General features: G+C 38.3%; 1 protein-coding gene across 2 annotated transcripts in view; it reads left to right on the top strand.

The window, feature by feature from the left end:
- The window catches only part of MND1 (meiotic nuclear divisions 1), a 39,703-nt gene continuing 16,752 nt past the window's right edge, over positions 1–22,951 (top strand). Inside the window, exons 1-5 of one of the 2 annotated variants that reach the window (XM_061476464.1) lie at positions 3–68; positions 1,006–1,063; positions 2,728–2,876; positions 19,129–19,203; positions 20,931–21,045. In XM_061476464.1, the coding sequence (XP_061332448.1) occupies positions 45–68; positions 1,006–1,063; positions 2,728–2,876; positions 19,129–19,203; positions 20,931–21,045 (421 nt within the window). In that variant the 5' untranslated portion in view covers positions 3–44. Of the gene's footprint in view, positions 69–1,005; positions 1,064–2,727; positions 2,877–19,128; positions 19,204–20,930; positions 21,046–22,951 lie in introns of both variants that reach the window. The other variant, XM_061476474.1, reaches the window with a different exon arrangement.

Here is a 22,951-nt window from a genome sequence, read left to right as displayed (position 1 = left end):
AGTCCAAGAAAAAAGGTTTGAGCTTTGAGGAGAAGAGAGCCCGCATGATGGAGATCTTCTTTGAAACAGTAAGTAACTTGTAATTCTCCTATATTTACGTTGTTGGGAAAACAGGTCCTGAAAGAAGCTTAGCTGTAGATGACCTCTGTATATCCTGCTGTGCATTTCACTGATGCCCTGTGTCACCAATGTATAAATTACAGGGACAGAGCTTGATTTGTACAGCCTCTGATCAGGTGCCTCATCCCCAGGCGGAGCCAAGGCATTCAGATGCTTAGGTGATACCAAATGCTTCAGGTGCTCTCTATTCAAATTTTCTAATTCTGACTTTGTTCTATCAGAGGGATTAGGAACATTAGGAAATACCTCACTGCAGTTTGTGGGAGGAGGAAGAAGACATTTGAGTGTAGAAAAGATGAGGAGACTTGGAAGAGGTCACTGGTGAGACGAAACCAGGGGATCCAGAAGCAGAGATAGAATTAGAATGTGACATAGGTGATTCACAATATTTCACCTATTAAAAAGAACACTGTGGTATCTGAGTACTTGAGCAATGTGGTGCACCTGGTGCTGACAGTGTAACCTGTGCTCTGTCTGTTCTAAGAGGTTTACAGCCTTAAGTAGAGACAAGACCTAGGTGACCCTGCTTGAGCAGGGAAGTTGAGCTGGATGACTCAACTTCCATTTGGAATGGGGATGGATGACCGCCATCCCCATTTCAAGGAATAGTGGTCCCTTTCAGCCTCAACTATTCCGTGGTTCTGTGACTTGAGATCACCAAAGAGCAGAAAAGGACTTGTTACAATAATAGTCTTTTAAAATTATTTAATTAATAAGTGTTCTAAGTCTATTGAGGGATGTGCAGCCTATTTCCCTAGCAAAACATAAATATGGAATGTATTTCCTACTTGCTTTTTTTTTTTGCATCAATTTAGTGTAAAAAACCCACCCAGACTTAGATGATGCTGTCATTTGGAGCTAAAGTGTCTTTTATGTTTTGCACAGAAAGATGTGTTCCAGTTGAAGGATATAGAGAAGATTGCTCCAAAAGAAAAAGGGATTAGTAAGTGTTACAAAACTTAATTCTCGTAAGTCATACAGGTCATACAGTGTAAACTTTCTTGGCTACAATCTTAGGTTTGTGATTGTAATGGGGAAAAATAGCTAGAAAGGGAGACCTGTCAATGGCAGGGCTGTAGGTTTAAAAGTGGCATGAACAGCATACTGCTATCTCAGTTTACTGATGTTAAATGGGATGGGATTTTTCCTAGGCTCTGAGATGGCTGACTTGCAGTGCACTCAGGTAGTGAACAGAGGATTTAAATGTCTGTCTGTAATGTCACAAATATCTTAAAATGCTAGTCCAGATTTACACAGGCCATATAAGCTTTTCTCCCCCCAGAAAATGGCTGGACAGCTGTAAATGGAAAGAGGTTGTCTTTCAGTGAAAGTCTTCCTGATGAGATCCATTGGTTTAGGATTAGGTCCAGAAGGGTTTATCTTGTGCTGTTGAAGTGTTTTATATGTTCCTCATTCCGCTTCCTTCTGTGCTCATTAACAAAAGGGTGCAAGGCATAAAGTTTGTGTAGTTGCCACTGTCCTTGACTAGCATGTCTTTATGGCACTGCAAGAGTAAATGAGCTTCTTGGAAGAACTGCAGGCATATGTGAATATTGCAAAGCAGCGTTTTTCAGTTATGTCTTCAGCTAAGAGGGACACTGACAAGCTTCTGAAGAGATGTGCTGTGGTCTTGATTGGTTTGTCAATGCATATATTTAATCATAATTTGCAGGAAGAGGATGCAAAACAGTAAATACAAGCAATGGAATGTCGTATTAAAAAATCTGGAATGTAGAGTTTCTAAAACCATCAACACATTTTAATAGTCCACATTCATCCTGCCTCTGTATATAGAGGCATTTAGCCATTCACCCTAGACCCCAGTTACTCTGGAAAGAGCAATGTCTGGGCTGTGAAAATGCCCCCATGCTGGCATCCAACCTGTAGCTTCCAAAAGATTGGGTGTTTCTGATCTGAGATCCCCTTTAGACTTGAAAGTCAGACACTGAAAACCATAAAGTAGCTCAAAAGTCTTTATGTCTGCAGTGCTTGAGTATAATAACAATTACTTGGAACAGACACAATTCTTAAAGTGGTGAGTTATACCACACATTTGCTAGAAAATGAACAATTGCGTTCAGAAATGTTTTGGATCCTTTGACTGCAGTTCACTTTTTGTATTGGAGCTGACTATAATCAAAAGTAAGATCTGCTTCTCCTGAGTTTATAGACAGATGGCTTTGGTGCCTCTGCTGCTGTTAAATGCTTTGATAGGCATTACGAAGTGAAATGTAATTGCACTCCTAATCAAGAAATTGTAAATTAATCCATGTTGGAATTAAGATTGCAAGATAACTTCTCAAATACCCTCTCATGAGTTTGTTATGGTTTGTACTGTAATATGCATGTATGTCTTATGATACTCATGAGTGGCGTTTTACAAACATCTGGTAGCAGACTGTACCGAGTAGCAGCCTTGATGTATAAACTGCTGATCTGAGATTTATCCCTTCAAGTGAAGCATCAGGCATGGTGTCCTCTTGAAATCTTCCAGCTAACCGATGCTGAGTAAAATATTCATGCAGATTATTGTAAACTTAGGGTTTGCATAATTTTCTGTAGTTTAGATGCTATGAATTTCTAATTTAATATTTTTGCTTTTATTAGCCTCGATGTCAGTGAAAGAGATTCTGCAGAGCTTAGTTGATGATGGCATGGTGGACACTGATAGAATTGGAACTTCCAATTATTTCTGGGCTTTTCCAAGTAAAGCTCTTCATGCCAGGAAGCGTAAATTAGGAGAATTGGAGTCTCAGGTAAATCTATTTTAAGGAAAGTGCTTGTTTACCTGAATGGATTTGCTTTTTTCTTATACTTTCTTGTCATTCTTGTTCATATTATGCTCTCTCGTGTGTGTGCATGTGTGTGTGTACTACTGTACTGTACACAGATTTTACTATAGGAATCATCTGGCACACATGGTATGACATCTTGCTATCACGTCAGAAAACTTTTGGAAGTTGGTTTAGTTGGAGCTTGAGAAGACTTTGTCTACTTGCTGCTTTCTGAAAGCATGTTATTTGTGATGCAAAACATCATTTAATGAGTTTCTCTAAATATTTAAGTAGCATATGCTTTTATGCGTCTTTTATATATGTAGGCCATCATGTGGTAATGATCTAAAAACCATGAGAGGACTGAAATGCGTAACCTAAGTAAATGTGACAGTGGTTTGTTCTTATGGCCAATGTGCTTTCCTCTCTGTTTTTATTGGTAGCTTAATTTACGAGCATTTGTCTAATCCCATATTGTACTCTCATGAAGAGAGAAGAGCAAATTAGTCATGATCTTCTGCAGAAGAGCCAGGCATCTTTTGTTTGCAACATTTCTATTCTATTGATCTGGTTCTTTCCTACTTTTTAACAACTGTCGTTCTTGCTTCTCTTAATTGGAGTGGGAAGACATCTATTCATCAGTTTTGTTTACAAGTGGAGTACATCATAACAAGATCAATAAACTGGCTTTGGTCTGATGGTGCCATGGCACTGCCAACCTTTCCCATGCTTATTTAGCATTATGTCTGTTCCTCAAAGAATCATCTGAATTAATGCGAAATTATTGCTAGTATCTGAACATGTCTACAGCCATTATTTTCTTCAGACATAGCTCTGGTGTTATCATTGCCATCTTATGTACAGTGTTGGCCACTTCAGCTGCTACTTTAAGGCTCCAAACTGAGCGTTGGAGCTCGTGCTTTCTTCCCAAGCTTGTATAGTAAAAGCAGGTTTTTATATGCATAAACACTTGTTTACGCATAAAATGTAGTGTGACCAGCTGAGAGGTAACCTTGTCAGTTATCCCTTGCTATGCTGTCATGGCTTGTAAATCTTATTAAAAAACTGAAAGAGTCCAATCCACTCATCTGTTTTAACCAACATAGGTCAAAAAAAGTAATTTCCTTTTGCTCTGAATATTTTCATTAATGGCTTGGATAATCTTGATGGCTGTCTGAAAGCATTTAGTGTGTCTGCTTGTGTAGATCTGGCAGAGGGGTACTCTTGTCACATGCCCAATGCGTTTGCTACAATTTTCAGGATCAAGAATAAGAATTCCTGGAGCTTTCACTTCATTTCTCCTTGTTCACTACCTCATGTCATTTTTATGAGCCAGTGATACATTCAGGGGTCTGTGGCAGTAAGGAGGAAGTATTGCAGTCCTTTCTGTCATTAGCTGTAAGTTGATAACCTTTTAGGCAGGTGCCTCAGATGAGTTGGGAAATGCTACTTGATATAGCTGCTGTGGGCTGTATTTTTGTGTATGGGTCACCAAAATCATTGAGTCTTTAATTTCAGGTTCTACCACTGACTTGCTCCATGTTTTGAGTAACTTTCTCAGCATCAGATGTATCATGGATATAAACAGTACATTGTGGTACTGAGACTTGGTTAATATTAAGTTGTCACACTGACAATTTTGTCTGCCGCTTTATTGCCTTTGCTTTCAGAACTCAGATGAGTCCAGGCATGAAGAACTTACTCAGTTTAGCTGAATATGCTTGTACTATTTTCAGGCATGGACTTAGTCTGGCATGACAGGGTTTAAATTCATTCATTGGTTGCTAGTAAAAATACACTGATTCCTACTCTGAGTTCTGTTTGTCTGAAACAGGAGATCAGTTTAACTCTACCCCAATTTGGAGCTGAGTGTCCTAGTAACGTTACTCAGGTTATTAGGATGTTCACACAAGTTTTAGACCAGGCTGCTTACTCTGCCAGAACACAATGCCAACTGAACAGTTGTACAAATACATGCCCAAATTCCTGCTTTGTTCACCAAACACCCTGGTGAAACTGTCATGTTGAATGCAAATGATTTGCTCCTGGATATTTTATATTTTTTGCTTATGCTCCACATTAATCCAAGTAGCTGAATGAAGCAGTTGGTATTTGTTGTCTTTGCCCTTGGGCCCAGTCCCATCATGAATTGTAAAGATAATTGATCAAGCAGGTCTTTGTCATACCCTGATGAGTATCTTCCTTGGAATGTCTTGCAGAATCTGCCTAATATGCTCTATCATAAGTATACAGGAGTTATCTACTAACTCCTTTAAATGTACTATTACATTATTAAAAATAAAGCTATCTATCATTATGGAAATATAGGCATGTAATTATTGTATTGTAATGTTATTTTATGGCTACTTATGTGTATGAAAGAAACTGCTGATATAAACAGTTTTGTGATATAAACCTGTTCCAGCTGAAATAGTTTTGTTGCCAGACATTTATTTGCAAGCCAAGTCCTGCTCCTAACATACAGGGTTATTGATGCAAGAGCTCTCTTTAGACCATGTTATGAGCCCTTAAAATATTCATATTCGTTACCTTGCTTTTCTGATGAGAATGGGAATGTTACAGCATTTCAAGGGAAAACATTTTCGATAGCTGAAAATGACTTCTCTGTTGACATGGTAGAAAGGCGGCATTTTCAATGAATAGCTCTCTGAACGTTTTTGCAAGATAACAGATTCTGTCTGTGAGCTGAAATTTGCTCTTTTTAATGTGTGTATGCTTCTTCATGTGAACACATACAGATTTTTCTTAAGGGTTTCTGAATCCAGTCACCGCATATCACAAAACTTCTTGTCAGACCATGCAAAGCAAAGGAAAAGAAGTAAGCTATTGTACGATTTCTGTTGCACGTTGCCTGTCTTTCATCATTCCTGCACGCAGCTTGTGGCAAGCTGAGCGACATGTTTTCTTTCTGTGTCTTGTCCAGATCACTTGTTACATGAGTTGGTCTCTTTCTTCAGTTATTAAAAGCTGGAATCAAGCCACCTTACTTAAAGTACAAGTTTAAAAATCTAGTAGTTCAGTTCATACTGCAATTAAAGCTTTTTACTAGGAAGCAGTATCTTTGTTTGCTGAGCGAATGGGCAAGAGGTGAAGAGAAAGGAGCGATCCCAAATACTGAAGACAGACATTTGAAAATAAGTGGAAGAACAGAAGAAGCTTCTATAAGATGCACATTCTCCTATTAATTCATAGTGCTGAGGCTTACGCTGGACAAATTGGGCCTGCTACAGAACCTTTTGCTTGCATACGTTGGTACTTCATGTCATTTTAGTGAAGTTGCTTTTGCCTCTCTGCATCTTACAGAGCTTGTGATCATGGGGAGGCTGGTTTAGGAACTGTTCTTGAAACAAATACTTTGTTTCAGATATTTTTGTGATTATTAAGCCACATCTCAGTTTAGAAACTTGGGAGCAAAGAAGTCTAGCTTGGTGTTCATAATGAAGAGCGAGCCAGTTTTGGCTGGATGTTTTAAAGTTGCGCCTCACAGTAGTTGTGTATATCATAGATTTATGTCAGAAGGGATTTAAGTCATCAGTGTGATCCTTTTGTGCAGAGGAATGGCAATTAAAAACAGTGCTTGAAATAAAGGATGTTGGTGCTGCTCTCTAACCCGGAATTACTATTTAGACTTCTTCCTGTTCTTCTGAAAAGCCAGGACGATGAGCATCTTCAGTTTGTGTAGCATCTGCTGCCATTTTTTTCATTGATGGCTCACAGAGTAAGGTTTGCTAAGTAGGTCCCTATGGGTTTTGTATTGATTTGTTTTGCAGTGGATGACTTAAAGGTTTATGGCTTCTACTGGATGCTTATTCTTCACCTCTTGGTTATGCTTATGCAACTGTGAATTGGACCACTGAAAAGTAAAAAGACGTGGGAAGCTGCATTTTGGTTTATAGTTGCATCAGTACAGCTATGAGATGGTGATAGCAGAGCAAGGGTGTAGATTGAAAAGTATTGTTTTAACAAGGTTTATAAGTGGAGACATTTTTAATGGAACTTTACCTTGTTGAGAGAACTGTGGAAGCTTTACTGAGAGGTTGGTGGGTTTTTTTCCTTCAATAAGAAAGGGTGAAACGATGTGGTTTTATTCCTTATCAGTATTTTCCTGGCAGCCAGGTTCTGAAGTTTTGAATTACCTATGATCAATCGTATTTTGACAAAATGAGATGTTTACCCTTGGCATAATAATACCAGAAGCTTAGAAGTTTTATTAAACTAATGAAGAATTTGACCTACACAATGAAAGAAGAAAGATCATTTATTGATGATTCTGCTGCCTGTTGATTTCATGCATAAAATGTGGAGACTGGAGATAAGCAACTCCAGCGTGTTAATAACAGTCCTGTTCAATCCTGGGCAAGGGCTGCTAATATGTTTCATACGATTACGTGCCTGCTTGTTTTTTGTATTGTTCTGATGTACATTTATGTTACCTGCTGAAGAAGAGAAGCCACAAATGCAACCAAAACATTGACAACAGTTGTGTCGGGTAGGAACTGGCATTAACAGTGAGGAAAGAGAAGCCTTTATGATATAACCTTAGTATAAGCAGGTTCAGTTTAGATTTTTCTTTCACTTTTTCATATGTGTCTTTGGTAAAACACAACTGTGCTGTCTCTTTTAAATAAGAGGCTATTGCAAATACTTGTTTGCATTTTGTTTTATAGTGGCTTGAATTAAGTAGTAATTAACTAGTAAAAATGAGGCTTTTTTCACACAAGGCCTGTTGAGTCTGCAGACCACAACCCTCAAAAGCCATAAGGAAAGTCCCATCTCTCCAGAACTTTCTCTACCATACTCAGCGTGACTTAGGGAGAGTCTTGGCAGGTTTAGTACTGATGCTACAGAGCTTAAGGGGCACAGAAGCAATTTCAATGGTCCTTGCTGATATCGAAGAGTGTCTGGGTGGGCTTTGTGATTGAACCATAATGTCACTGAGCATTGCCACAGCATAGTCTAATATTTTAACAGATAGGGACCGGAAATACCAATTTTTTCAAAGATCTTGCAGTTGTTAGTGGAACTGTTGACAGTCCTCTGAGCACTGTAATTCAGTAGCTTGGGGAAACAACCAGTTTACTTCCTTTCCCCAGTTTGGTTTTGCGACATTTCATTCCATTGTTCAGTTCAAAGCTGTTCATTTCACTGTTTCATTATTAATTGTTCCACTTACCTCATTTCTCATGACATTGCTTTCTCGTGGGTTATTCTTTTGTATTCTTAGGATTTGCAAGGGAAAGTTTAACAGAATACAGTATCAAAGCTGCTGTTCCTTCTGAAACTGGGAGCAGGATGGTGACACCTTGTACTGCAAAGAAAGATTAAGCTGAGTCTTCTTAAAGAAGGATACAGGATGGACTTTTTGTGATGTTCCCTGTGTTCATTTCAAGATACATGTGAACAACAGAGACTTGAGGACAGTTTCTGGCAATTTTTTTCCTTCACTAAGCATTGCACTGGGCCACTGTTAGTTAAGATGGAAGGGATTAGTTGATGTTTCATTCCTTAAATCCCTGCCCTAGGGTTGGTAAGAGGAGGGATTTTCACTTCCCATGACTCATGTATTGAGCCAAGGGAAGAATTTGGAAGTCAGTACATCCTCATTATCATTTGGCAGATAGTTTAAAAAAAAATAGAATTAAATCCCCAAATAAAAATCCCCAAATCCCAGGAATTGTTGAAATAGAGTGACTTCATATATATCAAATTGTTTGTACTTATGAGCATTGAAATATGAAAAGAGAAAGGATTAATTTTATTAAATAATAGTAATAAAAAAGACTTGGGGAATGCTGTATTAGGAAATGCTTTGTTAGGAATGCACATTGTTTGGAAATAGTTAATGGAAAAAAATAATCACATTGGTGAGTAATCTGGCTTGAAGCCTCCTGGAGATGTTTGACAGCATACCTAAAAGGAGAGAACCTTATTTGTTCAGAATGCACACAGAAAATTTTGAATTTTAATGATCAGAAAGTCCTTTCAAGATATGGTTTAGTTTATTTCTGTCCTTTTAGTCAGATACATTTTTTGTCCTCAAATACTATGACTGGATTACTGCATGGAAAATTGCTGAATAGGGACTGCTTGAGTCCACTGAATGAAGCACAAGGAACTTCTGCCATCCACATTGTTTCACTCTGAACAGCTTCCTCCTTGATCTAATTGGCTCACTCATTGTCAGTGTATTTCCACACAGTCTGGAGATTGATTCTGGACTGCAAGTAGGTACAAGTGCTCAGAGGTGGCTAGCTTAAAGTAATCAGCCGTGAAAGGAGGTACGAATCGATGGAGATGATAGATGTTCAGTAAGGGGTAACGTATCTGGTGGTGCTTGGAGTTGAGTGACATTGCTGAAGATGCCAGACAAGATGTGTACATGGCTGGCGCTTTGAATAGCGAGGGAGTGTCTGTGGGACCTACTGCTCTGAAGCAAGCCTTTTGCATTGTTTTGTAGGAGTGTCCTCCATAGATGGTGTTACCAGCCTTTAACTGAGCTCCTTACACACTCAGATCTCTATTTCAGTTTTCATCCTGTCAATGGGTTTGAATGGAGAGTCTCACTGTTGTTCTGGTTTTTTGTTTTTTTTTTTTTCTTTCCTTGTGTTGTTCAACATTAAGGACATTGGACAAAGTGTCTTAAGGTTTATTGTGATCTTAATATTTGCTGAATATGTTTTAGAAAAGCTTAGCACTATCTTTTTAGTATGAAATTTATAAATGTTGGGGGAAGTATCCTATCCTATCTCGCCCTGAGAAGGCAAGGCTGTGGGGAGACTTTCCAGTAGTCTTCCAATACCTAAAGGGGACCTTCAAGAAATCTGGAGAGGGACTTTTTATAAGGGCATGTAGTGACAGGACAAGGGGGAATGGCTTTAAGCTGACAGAGGGGAGATTTAGATTAGATATTAGGAATAAATTCTTTACTTTGAGGGTGGTGAGACACTGGAACAGGTTGCTGAGAGAAGTTGTGGCTGCCCCATCCCTGGCAGTGTTCAAGGCCAGGTTGGATGGGGCTTTGAGCACCCTGATCTAGTGGAAGGTGGCCATGCCCATGGCAAGGGGTTGGAACTGGATGAGCTTTAAGGTCCATTCCAACCCAAACCATTCTATGACTCTATGAATAGTGTAGTTAAAGAATTGTTCTCTAAAACCAGAGTACATCAGTACTTTTACAAATAATGCATGTGACTTGTGTTAGAAATTATCTTGTTGGACATTTTTCTCTATTATGTATGTTTACAATTTAATTTTATTAGGTTGCAGAAAACATAATAAATTGTCCTTTTCCAGGAAAAATAAAAGTCTAATTGCTGAAGAGTTCTCTCTTTTAATGCCCATTGTAATACATAGGCAGGATCCCAATATGTTGACTAAGCAGTTACAGCAGTCTTCCCATATCCATGCTGGGCCACCCTCTTCCCCTCATATTTGAGGGCATCTCATTTAGCTTTCTACTTTATTTATTTATTCTTCTTTGGATTGGCCTGGCCATTTTGATAATCTGCTGAGTGATTCCATTCCCTTCTGGCTCAGCGTTTTCTTTCTCCTCTCTTGCAGAGTAATGACTCTCCCACCAGGCAGTCACCCCTCCCTGTATTCAGCCTGCAGACTTTCACTGACCTGTACATTTTCTTTGAAATAAAGGACTAGACGTATGAAGAAATGGCCAACGTCATACCATCCAGTGGGAGCCGAGGCAGTAAGAAGTACCCTAAAAGCAAAAGGCTGAGAATTTGCATCACTTAAACACTGAGAATATGTTGATTACATCTATGGTTGTTTGCTTGTTGATCCTGATAAGCTTATTCCCTGGATCAACCTCCTGGAAGATGCTAATAAAGTTTTATCTGAAGCAGTCCAGGGGGTTTGTTACCTCTTTGCATCTTGTACTTGAGAAATGTTGATGTCTTAAAATGGTCCTGAAGTCCTAAAATGTTCAGCAGAGAATACTCTTCTAGTGCTGTTACTTATTAGAGCCTTCTGGAGTTATGTTTAATGGCATGCTACAAAGCCCTGGAGGGTATGCTTAGTTACTGCTGTCATGGCAGACTTCTAAAAATACAGTGCTCTGGAGGCTTCTGGTAGAATTAAGCACCCTCATAATTTGGTGTTCATTAGTTGAATTTCATGCTTTTCCTTTTACTAGCTGTTAATATGTAACTAGATTGATGGTAACTGAGAAGTATAGGTTTTCCTTTCCTGCCTTCTTGGTGAGCATAAGTTAAAATTGGCACGATTTAAGAGCATTAAGCTGGCTCTGTAGTTACTGTGAAGATTATAAAGTCGGTTTGAAGGAAGAATCCTACTCTGTTAAAAAGGATATATTGTTACTGTGTCCTGATAGTGTATATTATATATTCTTTATGATACAATGCAGGATAAAAAATCCTAGCTTTTTCTAACAGTGTTTTCTGTGCAACTGTAAATTTTTTAGGTACTATGATTGCATGGTTTGCATTTCCTTTTCAAAGAGGCTTGCATGCTGGCTGCTGGCTCCATTCCTGACATTGCTACTACAATGTTAATCTAAAATGCAAAGAAATTGAGAATAAATATGGGCCTTTTGCTCCAGGAACCAGTCACATCTGTCACAGATGCAGCTCTATGCCCTGCAAGTCTTCCCATGTCCCACAGTAGGCATGGCAGGTATGAGTGATGGCTCAGCATATCAGCAGAAACCCAACATCCTGAGAAAGTTTCAAGGCTTACGTGTTCTGTGCTCTCTGGCAAACCTGTAAGCTTGTCTGTGCTGTAAGGCCAGCAGCTTTCAGCCTGGAGGCAGGGCAGAGGCAATTGTGCTTTCAAAGCCGGATTTGGAGACAGTGAGGTTTTGATTTTATTTAATTTGAGCTTTGATTTTCATCTTAAAATCTTATCATTCAATTAATACAGCATATTTTATTTGAGAAACTTAGCATGAATGCAGAAATAAAATACAAGCATGTAGTTGTGTCTCATTTCATTGCATTCTCCTCTTCTGAAAGGAATGGAAGAAAAAAAATGAAAAAGCAGAGTATAAAACCAAAATGCGTGAAGTTAATTTGCAGCAGGGAGACTTTAGAGGAAAGGTCTTTCTCAGCACAGTCAAACAGCTCATTATTGCTGAACACATGGTAATTCCACCAAAGACTGTTCTTTGTATCAGGAATTTGAGATGAGTTGGTTATCTGTCTGAGCATTGCTTAAAAATGGTGAAATTGGCATAAAGAGTAAATATATAAGTGCTGTCAAAACTCTGAAATTTGATAGACATATTTTACTGGAGCTTTGTATTTTACTGATAATATCTCGGTGTTGGATTTGGGCTTCTTTAAAAAGCTGTGGAATAAAGTTTTGTTTTGTTTTTTTTCTAGTCTTTAGGCAGGACTTTAGCTCAGGGAATATCAGATGATTATTGTGTTTTAACTTGGGACTGTCTGTGCTTAGTCCCTGAAGGCATTGTCAGTGTATGGCCCAGATGGTCAGGACAGCAATCTTAAAAAGCCCTTTAGGGAAAAGAAAGAACTTTTCTTCTTTCTTTCTTTCCATGAGAAAATACTTTTCCATGTTCTTTCTACCTTGAACAGACTAGTTAACTAGCACTTTGGACTTTGTAGGCTTACTAAGTACAGTAGCGTGCAGTAGCAATCATTCTTCTTGTCCAGGTATTAAAATTTTCTATAGCCCTGCCAGTCATGTCAATGCCTTTTGGCTCTTTCAGCTTTCCGTGTTAGGCTTTAGGCTGCATTTGTGAAACAGGGTTGTTGGGGTTTTTGTTTGTTTTTTTTTCTTTTGGGGTTGTTTTTTTAGGCTGATTTGGCATACTTGGTATTTGTATCTGAGTAGGCAGCCATCTGTCCCTCGGGTTGTGCCAATTATGCCAACTCTGACAGCAGCCAGAGAAGTTCAGTTCTTTCATTCAGCCTGAAAGACTGTTTCACCTTTTGTCTATTAAGGAGTTGGCCTGGAGTGGTTATTTTCTGTTGTATAGCTAGTACTCACCAAATGGTGCTGCAAATGAAGGACGCAACACCAAAAGCTCATGGCAAGATATCTTCCCTAAGTAAACTTTTAACTATTATAGCAAATCTAAAAAGATGGAATTAAAAGCTACTTTTAATGTAGAGTGGTTAACTGTATTGTAATAGTCTTTAAAATAATTGTAGCTAGCAGTATAAGGTTTGTGTACGGATAGGTGAAGGTTTCAGTGGAGTGGGGAGTTCCTCATTTGTTTGTTCTGATTACCCAACATGTTCTGTTTTCTTTACCCAAAAGCAATTGCAGGAAGAAGGACTCATCCTCAGTGTGACCTGAGGACAGAGCCATGCCTGATTTACTATGGAATATTTCAGTCTCACTCTCATGTCTTAGCATGCCTAATAAATCAGGATTATAAACCTAAATTTAATCTTGAAACACAATGGACTGTGTTTCTGTGGGAGGGGCAAGTAAATTGGTTTTACCCACATGAATATCCTAGCAAAACATGTACGTGAATGCAGAGATCTAACTTCAGAGTTCTTATTTTCTGAGAATCTTTGTAGTGCTTTGTTGGACAATTGTATGGAGAGTCAGATATTTGTTCAGTCAGTTCCCTGAAAAAAGCTTTCTCTTACTTAGCTTTTTTAATAGCAAATACAATGTGTTTTGGGTCTCCTTTTTATCAGAAAATTATTCCCTACATTCTCCCAAGTTTTTGAACTGACTCTTTCAAAGATTGCTTTGAAACTAAGGTAATCTTAAGGTAAAGTTTGTAGCATACATAACGAGAGTTCTTGAATTGAATGCTTTCTAGTATACCTATAATGTAGTATTTAAGAAAGAGTACACAAATATGGTGGGCCTATTTGAGTCTCTTCTCTTTTTCTACACTGTTTCCCATCCATTTTATGGTGTTCTCTTGCTGAAAAAGAAAGTAATCTCATTGTCAGTTCTTCAATTTCTGAAAATGGCTTTAATCTCTATTCTTGCTCTTGCCTGTATTTCTTGAACCATTGCAGTCTCCCAGTTGCTTCTCTCATGTTTCTCCTCAGTCCCAGCATACATGATTTCCTGCTTCGTATTGCTGAAGTGACTTACAGTGACTTCGGGTAAGACATTGCATGCTTCTTTCCCTTTCACAAACATAAAAGAGATCTTTTAATTGTATTTACATAACAAGCATATGTTTGCTGTCTGTGCTTCACTAAGTGTCATGTCCCTGACTGAAGTCTCAGTGAGCCTGGGACCTGCTTCTACTGTAACTGAGTTCACTAGGTAGGTTATATGAGTGGTACGCAGGCATCCTGAGAGCAGAGTGGAAGTGACCATACTGCGGTTCATGGTAGTACTTTCTACTGCACTATGAACACAATTAGCTAGTTTAGAAGTTTTACTTCTGTATATTTGGAGGCCCTGGCAAGTATGTATTTGTGACTCTACATGTAAAAGCAGTAGTTGTATGCTTATTGTGTAGTACTTTATAAAGCAATTCTGCACATGGATGTGCTACACCTTTTTTTTCCCTTCTTTTAAGTTTTATTGTTTTAGTCAACAATATTGATTGCTGAGCAGTTTCTTTTAGTAATGTTCTATGCCTTTCTTTTAACACTCCAGGTCTGTTCTCAATATATTCAGACTGTCCTATGGCTGTTAATCTTTGTGTTTTTACTCTCCGTATTAGTCTGCTTTCTGGCTTTAAATTTTTTTCTTTCTTTAAAATCTAGAGGAATGCTTTGAAGTACTTTCTCTCCATGCCTTCTGTCAATTCTATTTTTCTCTGGTGGGTTAGGTTTAATATAGGAAAGAAATACACCCATCTACAACAAATGTCACCCTAAAAATCTTGAGATGCTTTTGTTTAAGCTAAAAGTAAGGAAGCCCTTGCCTTGCAAAGTATTGTGAGCTTCAAACCCAAAGTAAATAACTGCAAAATTATAAACAATTAAAAAATTGATGTCTTGAATTACTATTCTGTAGTGCCATGGTGAGTAGCATTCACAATAGCAGTAGTTTTTAATACAACTTTTAGTTGAGTGTTGCTGAAAGAACACTTGAGTGTATGATAATTCTCTTTAAGACCATAATGACAGTGGGCTAACAGCTGTGAATGCTCTTGGTGGTTAGCATATGAGACCTTGGTTTGGTTCTTGTGCATTGTACATACTTTATGGTCTGTGTTTGCGTGGCTTACTCAAGGTTTGTAGATATTATGCTAGGGAGGCAAGCTACATATTTGGTGGGATGTTGGTGGTTAGAGTGGTTAAGAATGAGGAACCAGAAGGAATATGACCAGCAAAAACTCTTGCTAGAGAATAAAAATCCAGTCATTTAGAGCTAGGACAGTATCAGACAGGTTTTGAGAAGGAGGATAGCTGAAACCTGCTACCATTGTGTGTCAGGGTTAAATGTTCCTCATCCAAGTGTACATCACCAACTTGCCAAAGTGAAATCCTAGTAATGATGCATGCATAGTATATTATAAATTATCTGTGTACATCTAATCTATCCTTTGATAGAAACCAGACCCTGAGGCCAGTGATGGAACAGATGATTATCATCAGGACGTAGCACTTAGCACATGCAAACTACTGCACAAAGGTATAACTAAACATTGTGAGACTGTTCCAATGTAAGAAAGAACATCTCTTTGGGGGACTTTGGATTGAATTTGTTTTGAAGCTAGGCCAGTGGTCAGTTAACTGACCACAGTGGTCTGTAAAACTAAAGTAACTGTTTCCCAGCTTTCCTGTTTTAGAGATGTTAGTTAGTTACTTCATTAAACGGTCTTCTTGCAGGGTCCCAGCATGTTTTGCCAACACTGAAAATGCTCTTGTTGAGATTTTTTTTCTTTACTTTTTGACTTCTAATTATCTAGTCTCTCCTCCTCCTTCGGACAGCTTTCCCACAGATGGTATTTTTCCAGCTTTCTTGCTTTTCCAGCATCTTGCTTTTATCATGTGCTGATTTGGAGCAGTCAGACCGGAGATATGAAAGTTTCTAGTACAGTAGAGCGTATCTTTGTACTTGTTTTCCCCACCTGGTCGATTACATCTGTGACAGAAAGTTGTTCATGTGTCAGGCCAGACATCACTTTTAAGAAACATAGAAGGGAGACAGTAAGTATCTTTTTCTCCAGATCAATCCCACTGCTATTGGCAGGAGTCAGATTTCTCTCAGGATGGTTGATGTTTCTTGAGAAATAATTTGCTGATTACCTTGAAAAATGTCCCAGGATTGCTTCAGGGATTGAAATCTTCCATCTGCTACTGTGTACCTTTGCAGTCAGGATTTTCTGCAGCTGGTGAGTGGGAAAGCAAGTCACTGTTTGGCCAGATGTGATCCTCTGCTGTTATACATACATACAACACTTGCAAATTCTGCCTTTCTTTTTTAATGCCCTGTAAATCTGCGTGTCATCTGCCATTTGTCCTTACCTCTCAATTAAGTATTGTATCATCTGTGTTCATCCTTCCTCAGACTCCTTTATCCTTGCTGATGGTCTTCCCTTCTTTCATGTACCGTTATTTTCAACGGTGTTCCCACCTCTATATTCAAGGCTTCCTGCTTCTCCCATTGTTACAGATTTCTTGCACAGACCCTGGCCATCTGTTCCTTTGCCTTTGCATCCTTGTCCTACGTTTGTTTTTTTATAATATCTTGCCTCCTTCTGCTGTTCCTTTACTTTTTTATTTGTTGTCATGGGAATACCCACTGTGACTTCTAAATACACAGAGAGCTGTGGTTTCATTCTATTTGGTAAAGTCTTGATTGTGAAGACAGAATAAAACAAACAAAAAGCTCCATCAGAAATTACAATCTGTGAGATTAGAAAACAAAATCTTAAATAAAACTGTATAAAAATCATCATTGCTCTCAGAGAGAGATATTCTAATTTTCTAACTTCATGGCATGGCAACCTTACATGTTATGTAGGTTAGAATCTAAGTAATTTCTGTAATTCTTAGTGTTTGTCATGCTCTTTCATGATTAAATGCTGTGGAATATAGAGGATCCATAAGATAGTAAGATGTCATACTGAGAAACATGCTTCCAAGCTGGAAACCAGCTATTATGATTTTAGTGCAATTCCCTGAGAGCTCATTATCTGCTTCTATTTTAAAAAATGCAGATACATTCATAAATAACTTCATGAATATGAAAAAAACATAGAAAGCAACACCTTTATGGCTTCCCTTGCACAAGGCATTGGCTTATTCTTTGTACTTGCAGTATATGGGCATAGATAAGCTCCTTGGCTTCTTCTGCAAGAAAAATTTATTCAGAGACACTGAACTATGTGTGCTCTGGTGTTTGTCTTCCTTGGGCTTCATGAAATGCGAACTGCACCTAAATAGTTGTTCTCTTCTGAACTGCATATATGCTTCTCTGTTGTACACCATCATGTGGTGACTAACACACATCTTTAAGAATTTTGTGGAAAACCCTGAAAAAGTACTGTTTAACTAACCACAAAATTAAGGTGTTGGTGTACTTCAGGCCACATACTGGAATCCACACTGCCTCTGTGGTTACTTGCATAGGGAGCAATGAGTAAACAGCTGGATGTACTTTTCCCCAGATTATATATGTCTACCATTCGTATAATTTCTATGTAAATTGAAGAAAAACCAAAACATCCTTTTTGAAAGGAGACCCCCTTGTCTGCATGTATGCTCACACATGCATGAACATATACTGGTCCAGAAAGAGTAATTAATGTTTAAAAATTGAGCTATATAAAAGGAACCCCTAAACCCAGTGAGCTGCAGTTGGGTGGTGTCCTAATCTATATGGACCACCAGTACAGAGCTTCTTTTTACCGTTATGGCTGATCTCTTAAGACTTGGCAGTAAGCTCTGCCTAATATTTGTCGTGCATTTACATTTTAGTATGTATTTCTGAAAAATACAGACTAAAAAGGAGTTTAAATAGAAATTGAGAAGTGATTATGGCTCCTAAACAGTTCCGTTTGTGTTGTATGAATGTGGTTGTGGTGTTTCAGTTGCACAAGAGTATAAATATGGTTATATTATCAAGGCTAGGGATTGCAAGAAATGTAAAGGAATGCATTTGTACTCAGGGATCCTCAGTGAGAAAGGGAGTATGGAAGTAGAGGTTTTGTGTGAGGGTTTTTGATGGAAAGCAGAATGAAACCTGGGCTCTGAGAGTCACCTTCATAAGCTTCATGACTAGTCTGATATTCTAGTTTTCTAGCTGACTGTTGCTCAGAACATCTTAAAGCTAAACCAAAGTTTGAGTACTTACAAAGCATCCTATTGTTTCTTCTTTTGTGTTTGTTTTTTTTTTTTTTAATTTTTATTTTGTTCTGGTTTCCAATGCAGTAAGTTATTTCCAAACTATTTTATTAGACTTTTTTTTTTCAGTTTTATTAATCTCATTTAATATTTCAGAAGGCTAATGCTTTGTGTCCCTAAGGGGCAACTCATAAATCCTGCTTATTTTAAGAGTTTCCAAAGTGTGTCTAGAAAACTTCCAACTAAACTGGAAGGGCCTGGCTCAAGATGGGTGGCAGGTTAATGAAGACATCTCTTTATGAATGATTCCTCCTGGAATAACATGAAAATGGAGAGAGTATTCACACCAGCCCTGTGAGATGCAACGTCTGTGAGATTCCTCTGCTTCAGGCCTGAAGGAAGGGAACTCTGAAGTCTAGCAGTGTGAATGCAGCACTGAAAATAGGAGACATGGCTTTACATGCCTTTGAGCTATAAAGGCTTCTATTCACCAGTATGCAAAAAGGATTGAGGCCATGCCTATGGTACATCAGTCTTTAAAGACTGGTATTAGCAGCTGACCGGGTGGATCTGCTGCACCTTACTGCTTGCATTGAATAAGGAGAGCTGGAGAAGGACCAGAAGAAATCATATAATCCAGATCCTCCATGTCATGGAGTCCTTTGCACAGAGATGCCAGGTTATGAAATAGGATTTTGGACCCATGCTGAACATGCAATGCGTAACAAGGTGATGTGCTGTGGGAGTGAAAATTTCTTAGACTTTAAGTTGCTTCCTGTGATTCTTTTCTGTAGTTCAGAGCCTCAGACTTAAATTAGGTTGATTTTGCAGTTATTTTGTGTTTATTACACAAGTTAAAGATATATAAATTTATATAGCTAAAAATGTATATTCATCTATTTATTTAAATATGTTGCTGTGTATGCATGTTTTATAGGTATGTTTAATCTTTGTTACTGAAATAGGTTGATTTTGGTCTTTGTTTCATTTACCAGTTTGCTGAAAGCAATCAGAAAAAAGAGACTTTACAAAAAAGCATTGAGAAGTCAAAAATTGGACGTGAAGATACTGTAAGTTGCTTTGGTGGGGGAGGCATTCCAGTATCCATAGTTTATAAATACTAGTGTACTTGTTGGAAATCCATTAAGAGTTCTAAATACTGGAGATGAGATAGGGCCAAAATAAATCAGGTATTAGATTTTTCCTTAGTTGGTCATGACCTAATGTGTAAAATATTGACAACTGGCTGCTCCAAGGCAGAGAAAATGTGTGACTGCCTGAAGTCTGGCAATCTTTCAGGCTTTTAAAGATATCTTTAAATCTGAAAACTTGAACTACCCAGAGGCATGTACCAAAGTTGCCAATGGTTGCTGAGCTGCCAAATCCAGTAACTATAAACTTATGTGTTGGGGGTCTTTTTTTTCTTTTTTTAGTTTGGTTTGGTTTTAGTCTTATAGATTTCTGAATTACCATTCTGAGCAGCCATGTAACCTTGTGCTGTTTGCATGCTGAAGCTGTTAACACTGCAAAATGATATTTAGTCTTCATATTTACCATATATATGAAGTAGCATATTAGTTAGCGGTACTTCATATAGTGTTCTAAGGTGTTCATTTGTTTTGAGATGTTGAGTCTAAAGGGGTTTAAACCTCCAGTAAATAAATGTATAAGTAGAGCTAGCTAGAAGCTTTCAGGAGGAATTAGATTTTGCAGGAAAGTGCGAAACCTTAGAATTCAAAATATTATACAGAAACATTCTGGGTTTGACTGTAATTGGGAAATCATAGGCAAGTTTCTCCTGCAGTTGTACTTGTCAGGTTTCAAATTGGACTGTTTGAGACACTGGGGCTTCTTCACCACATGACCTGCCTAGTCACAAGAAGCAAGTGGTACTGGAAATCCTGTTCTGGTTGATGCTTCCAGCATTTTAGTTCTGAATTATACACCAGGAAGAAGTCCTGAAAAATCTAGATCAAGATTTAGGTTTCTGAGGAGCTGGCCTCCATGCTCCAGCATCTGGGAGCAGATTTCCAATCTGCATTTTCAGGATGTGCTGACTCCAGACTGTTGGCAAAAGCACTGTGAATAAGAAAGTTTAGGGTGGGGGGAGGACACACTAAAAACAAACAATAAAGCACGTGAGGCTCCTGGGCTGCCATGGAGATAGCGTGACTTTGTAATGGCAACCTGGCTTTTCTATGCTACCCAGTGCCCTAGCATGAGTTCTTTTGAATATCAGCCAGTTACAATGTTTGGCTGTTACTACAGACTGAATTAGAAGTATGTGCCGAGTTGGCTATGGGAGGGCTCATGTTGAGTCAGTGTCTGAAAATTCTCATTGATCAATAGAGTATTTGAGGTTGATATTGTATACTCTCCCAGCAAAGACTACCATATCATAAATATCTCAAGCTATTTTTAAGACTCTCTTCCACACTCTTAAATGGTGTGGAAAAGAAGTGAATAATAAATTCAGAAGGTATTCATATGCAGCATCCTGATTTGGGAAAATGTGAATGATAGGGTTTTCTGTAATGCTGTCTTTAATTACAAGACTAACACTCCTAAATACCATGTAACCTTTAAGCCAAACAATTAAAAGATCTGTTTGGAGTTTGTCAAGAGTTCAGAGGTTGTAGAAAATTTTGTCCTTATGTTTTTTTTTTTCTTCAGTTTGGTTCATTGACAGAAGGCAGTAATGAAAGAGTTTTTAGATTTACTTTTTTTTTTTTTAAGGTTCTGGGCAGTAATTACTGATTTTTATTTTTGTATCTCCCACTATACTTCGAATCCTCAGGCAGAACGTGCAGCTCTACTAGAGGAACTTGCTGCCCTTCGACAGAAAAAAGAGCAGCTAAAGGCAGAAATAGACAAATACAGAGAATGTGACCCAGACGTCATTGAAGAAATGCGTAAGTTGTATATTGGTTTTTGTGCAAAAGTTCACTTTAAGTTCTGCAATTCTTTAGCTTAAAATTTGGTATGGAGAGGTAAGTCAAAGAATAGCAATAGCTGCTTTTCTTTTTAAAGCTGTATGCAATACAGGTACACTGACCATTTCTTTTCATCTGTGTATATGCTGTAAGGGGGGTTTTATCAGTATTTGCCCTGGCAGTAACTAAGCAGTTAACAGACAATCCTAAAATTGAAATATTCTGATGTGTTAGAATTAATATCAAAATCGTTCTTTCTAGAACCATATTAATTCTATAACTTCTAAGTGTTCTGAGCCCTAGAATGAGTGTAGGAAGAGTAGTCTCTGGCTCCCATGTACCTTCAATTCCATGCTGTCAAAACAGGTATCTTTCTACTTAATTTGTCTTGTCTGTTTCTAATGTAACCATTTCATTAGAGACACTTAATTATCACTTATACGTAAATATGTTATTGCAATGTTGACTTACTGTTTGTACTGTCTCTGATGCTGGGTTTTGGTTGGAGTTTCTAATTCTAATGGAGTACAAGTAATGGTGAGTGACTTTAATACTTAATGCAGAATCGGGCACTGAAACATACTTAATATTCTGATCCTTAGCATGAAAAATGAAAAGCATGCATGAAATTTTATTGAATTTTCTCTACTTCAACTTTCATGTTTTATTTATTAGGCTCTTATGTTGCTACCCAAACATCACTGCATATTCATTTCTGTAATGGCAAAATGCTATTAGAGTGATGAGGAACAGGCACAGACCTTTTTCTGAGAAGATATCTGACTGAATCTTTTTCCTTCCTTATTCTTCTAACAAAGTCCACAGCTTTAAAAATGTGCTGAAAGAAAGCCAGGAACATAAACAAAGTTGGCAGCACACCCCCAGATTGGACAGACAGTATTTATTTTGAGGGGCTGTGACACTTTTTGTCAGCTGTGTTATCTTTCCCCAAGGATTTAATGGTATGCCAGGGAATAAGCAAACTTGAGACCTGAGGTTAGTTACTATGCTGTAAATCCCTCACTGTGTGCTCTCCTGGGGACAAGTTAGATGCTTTCCAGCTGATTCCAGCTGTAGAAATGAATGAGGGCAGGCAGATACTGACAGCAGAGATGGATTTGTAGTGCCAGGTATTTTAACTGCTGAGATACCCTTATAGTAAGCATTGCACTGAATGATTTGAGGGGCCTCTCTTTTGAAGCAGTGAGCACGTTCCTAAATACTAGGCACAAAGGGGCAAATCACAGCTTGAATGCTAGGGCAGACTGCATTAGCTGGTGACACAGAGACTAATATCCTGAAGAGAGGGAAAGAAACATAAAGTTAGTTATTTGGTCATGCATTTGTCTTTTTCTTTGTTACAAGTGTGTGGAAGCTCCATGTGAGCCTCTGCAATGAAGGGATGAGCAGTCCAGGGTATTGGTGAGGCTAGTCTTCTTGGGCTGACTGTAGGATTCCCAGGGGAATATGCAGTAGTGTTTTGAAAATAATTAGTCCCTAACCTTTGATGTAAATGTTTCTGCTTCCTTTTATGTTTCATCAGTCATTGTTGCACTGGCAGTGTGCACTTTTGCTGGGAATGTATAAATGAATAAATGTTGATGTCAATTTTGAGGTCTTTGTCAAAGCTGAATGGACTTTTACACACTTTAAGGGGGGGGGGGGGGTGGGAGTTTAGGGGGCATTTCTTTTGTTCCATAGTGCGGGGAAGTGCAAAGACAAAACAAGATGCAGGAAGTTACAGTTATTAGTGTAAGAAGGTGATAAAGAATCTGAGGCAGTGGAAGGTGTTCAGCTAGACATGAAAGTTACTGTCTCTATTTCAGACAATAGCCTTATAACTAGTTATTGGTTCTCAGATTTTAAAGCATTTTCAAACTGCACG

The sequence above is a fragment of the Pezoporus flaviventris genome, unplaced genomic scaffold (assembly GCF_033815535.1).
Source record: "Pezoporus flaviventris isolate CSIRO_AGI_PZ_B2104156 unplaced genomic scaffold, CSIRO_AGI_Pfla_v1 ptg000002l, whole genome shotgun sequence".
Lineage (NCBI taxonomy): Eukaryota > Metazoa > Chordata > Aves > Psittaciformes > Psittacidae > Pezoporus > Pezoporus flaviventris.
This window is presented reverse-complemented; position numbering and strand designations above follow the sequence as displayed.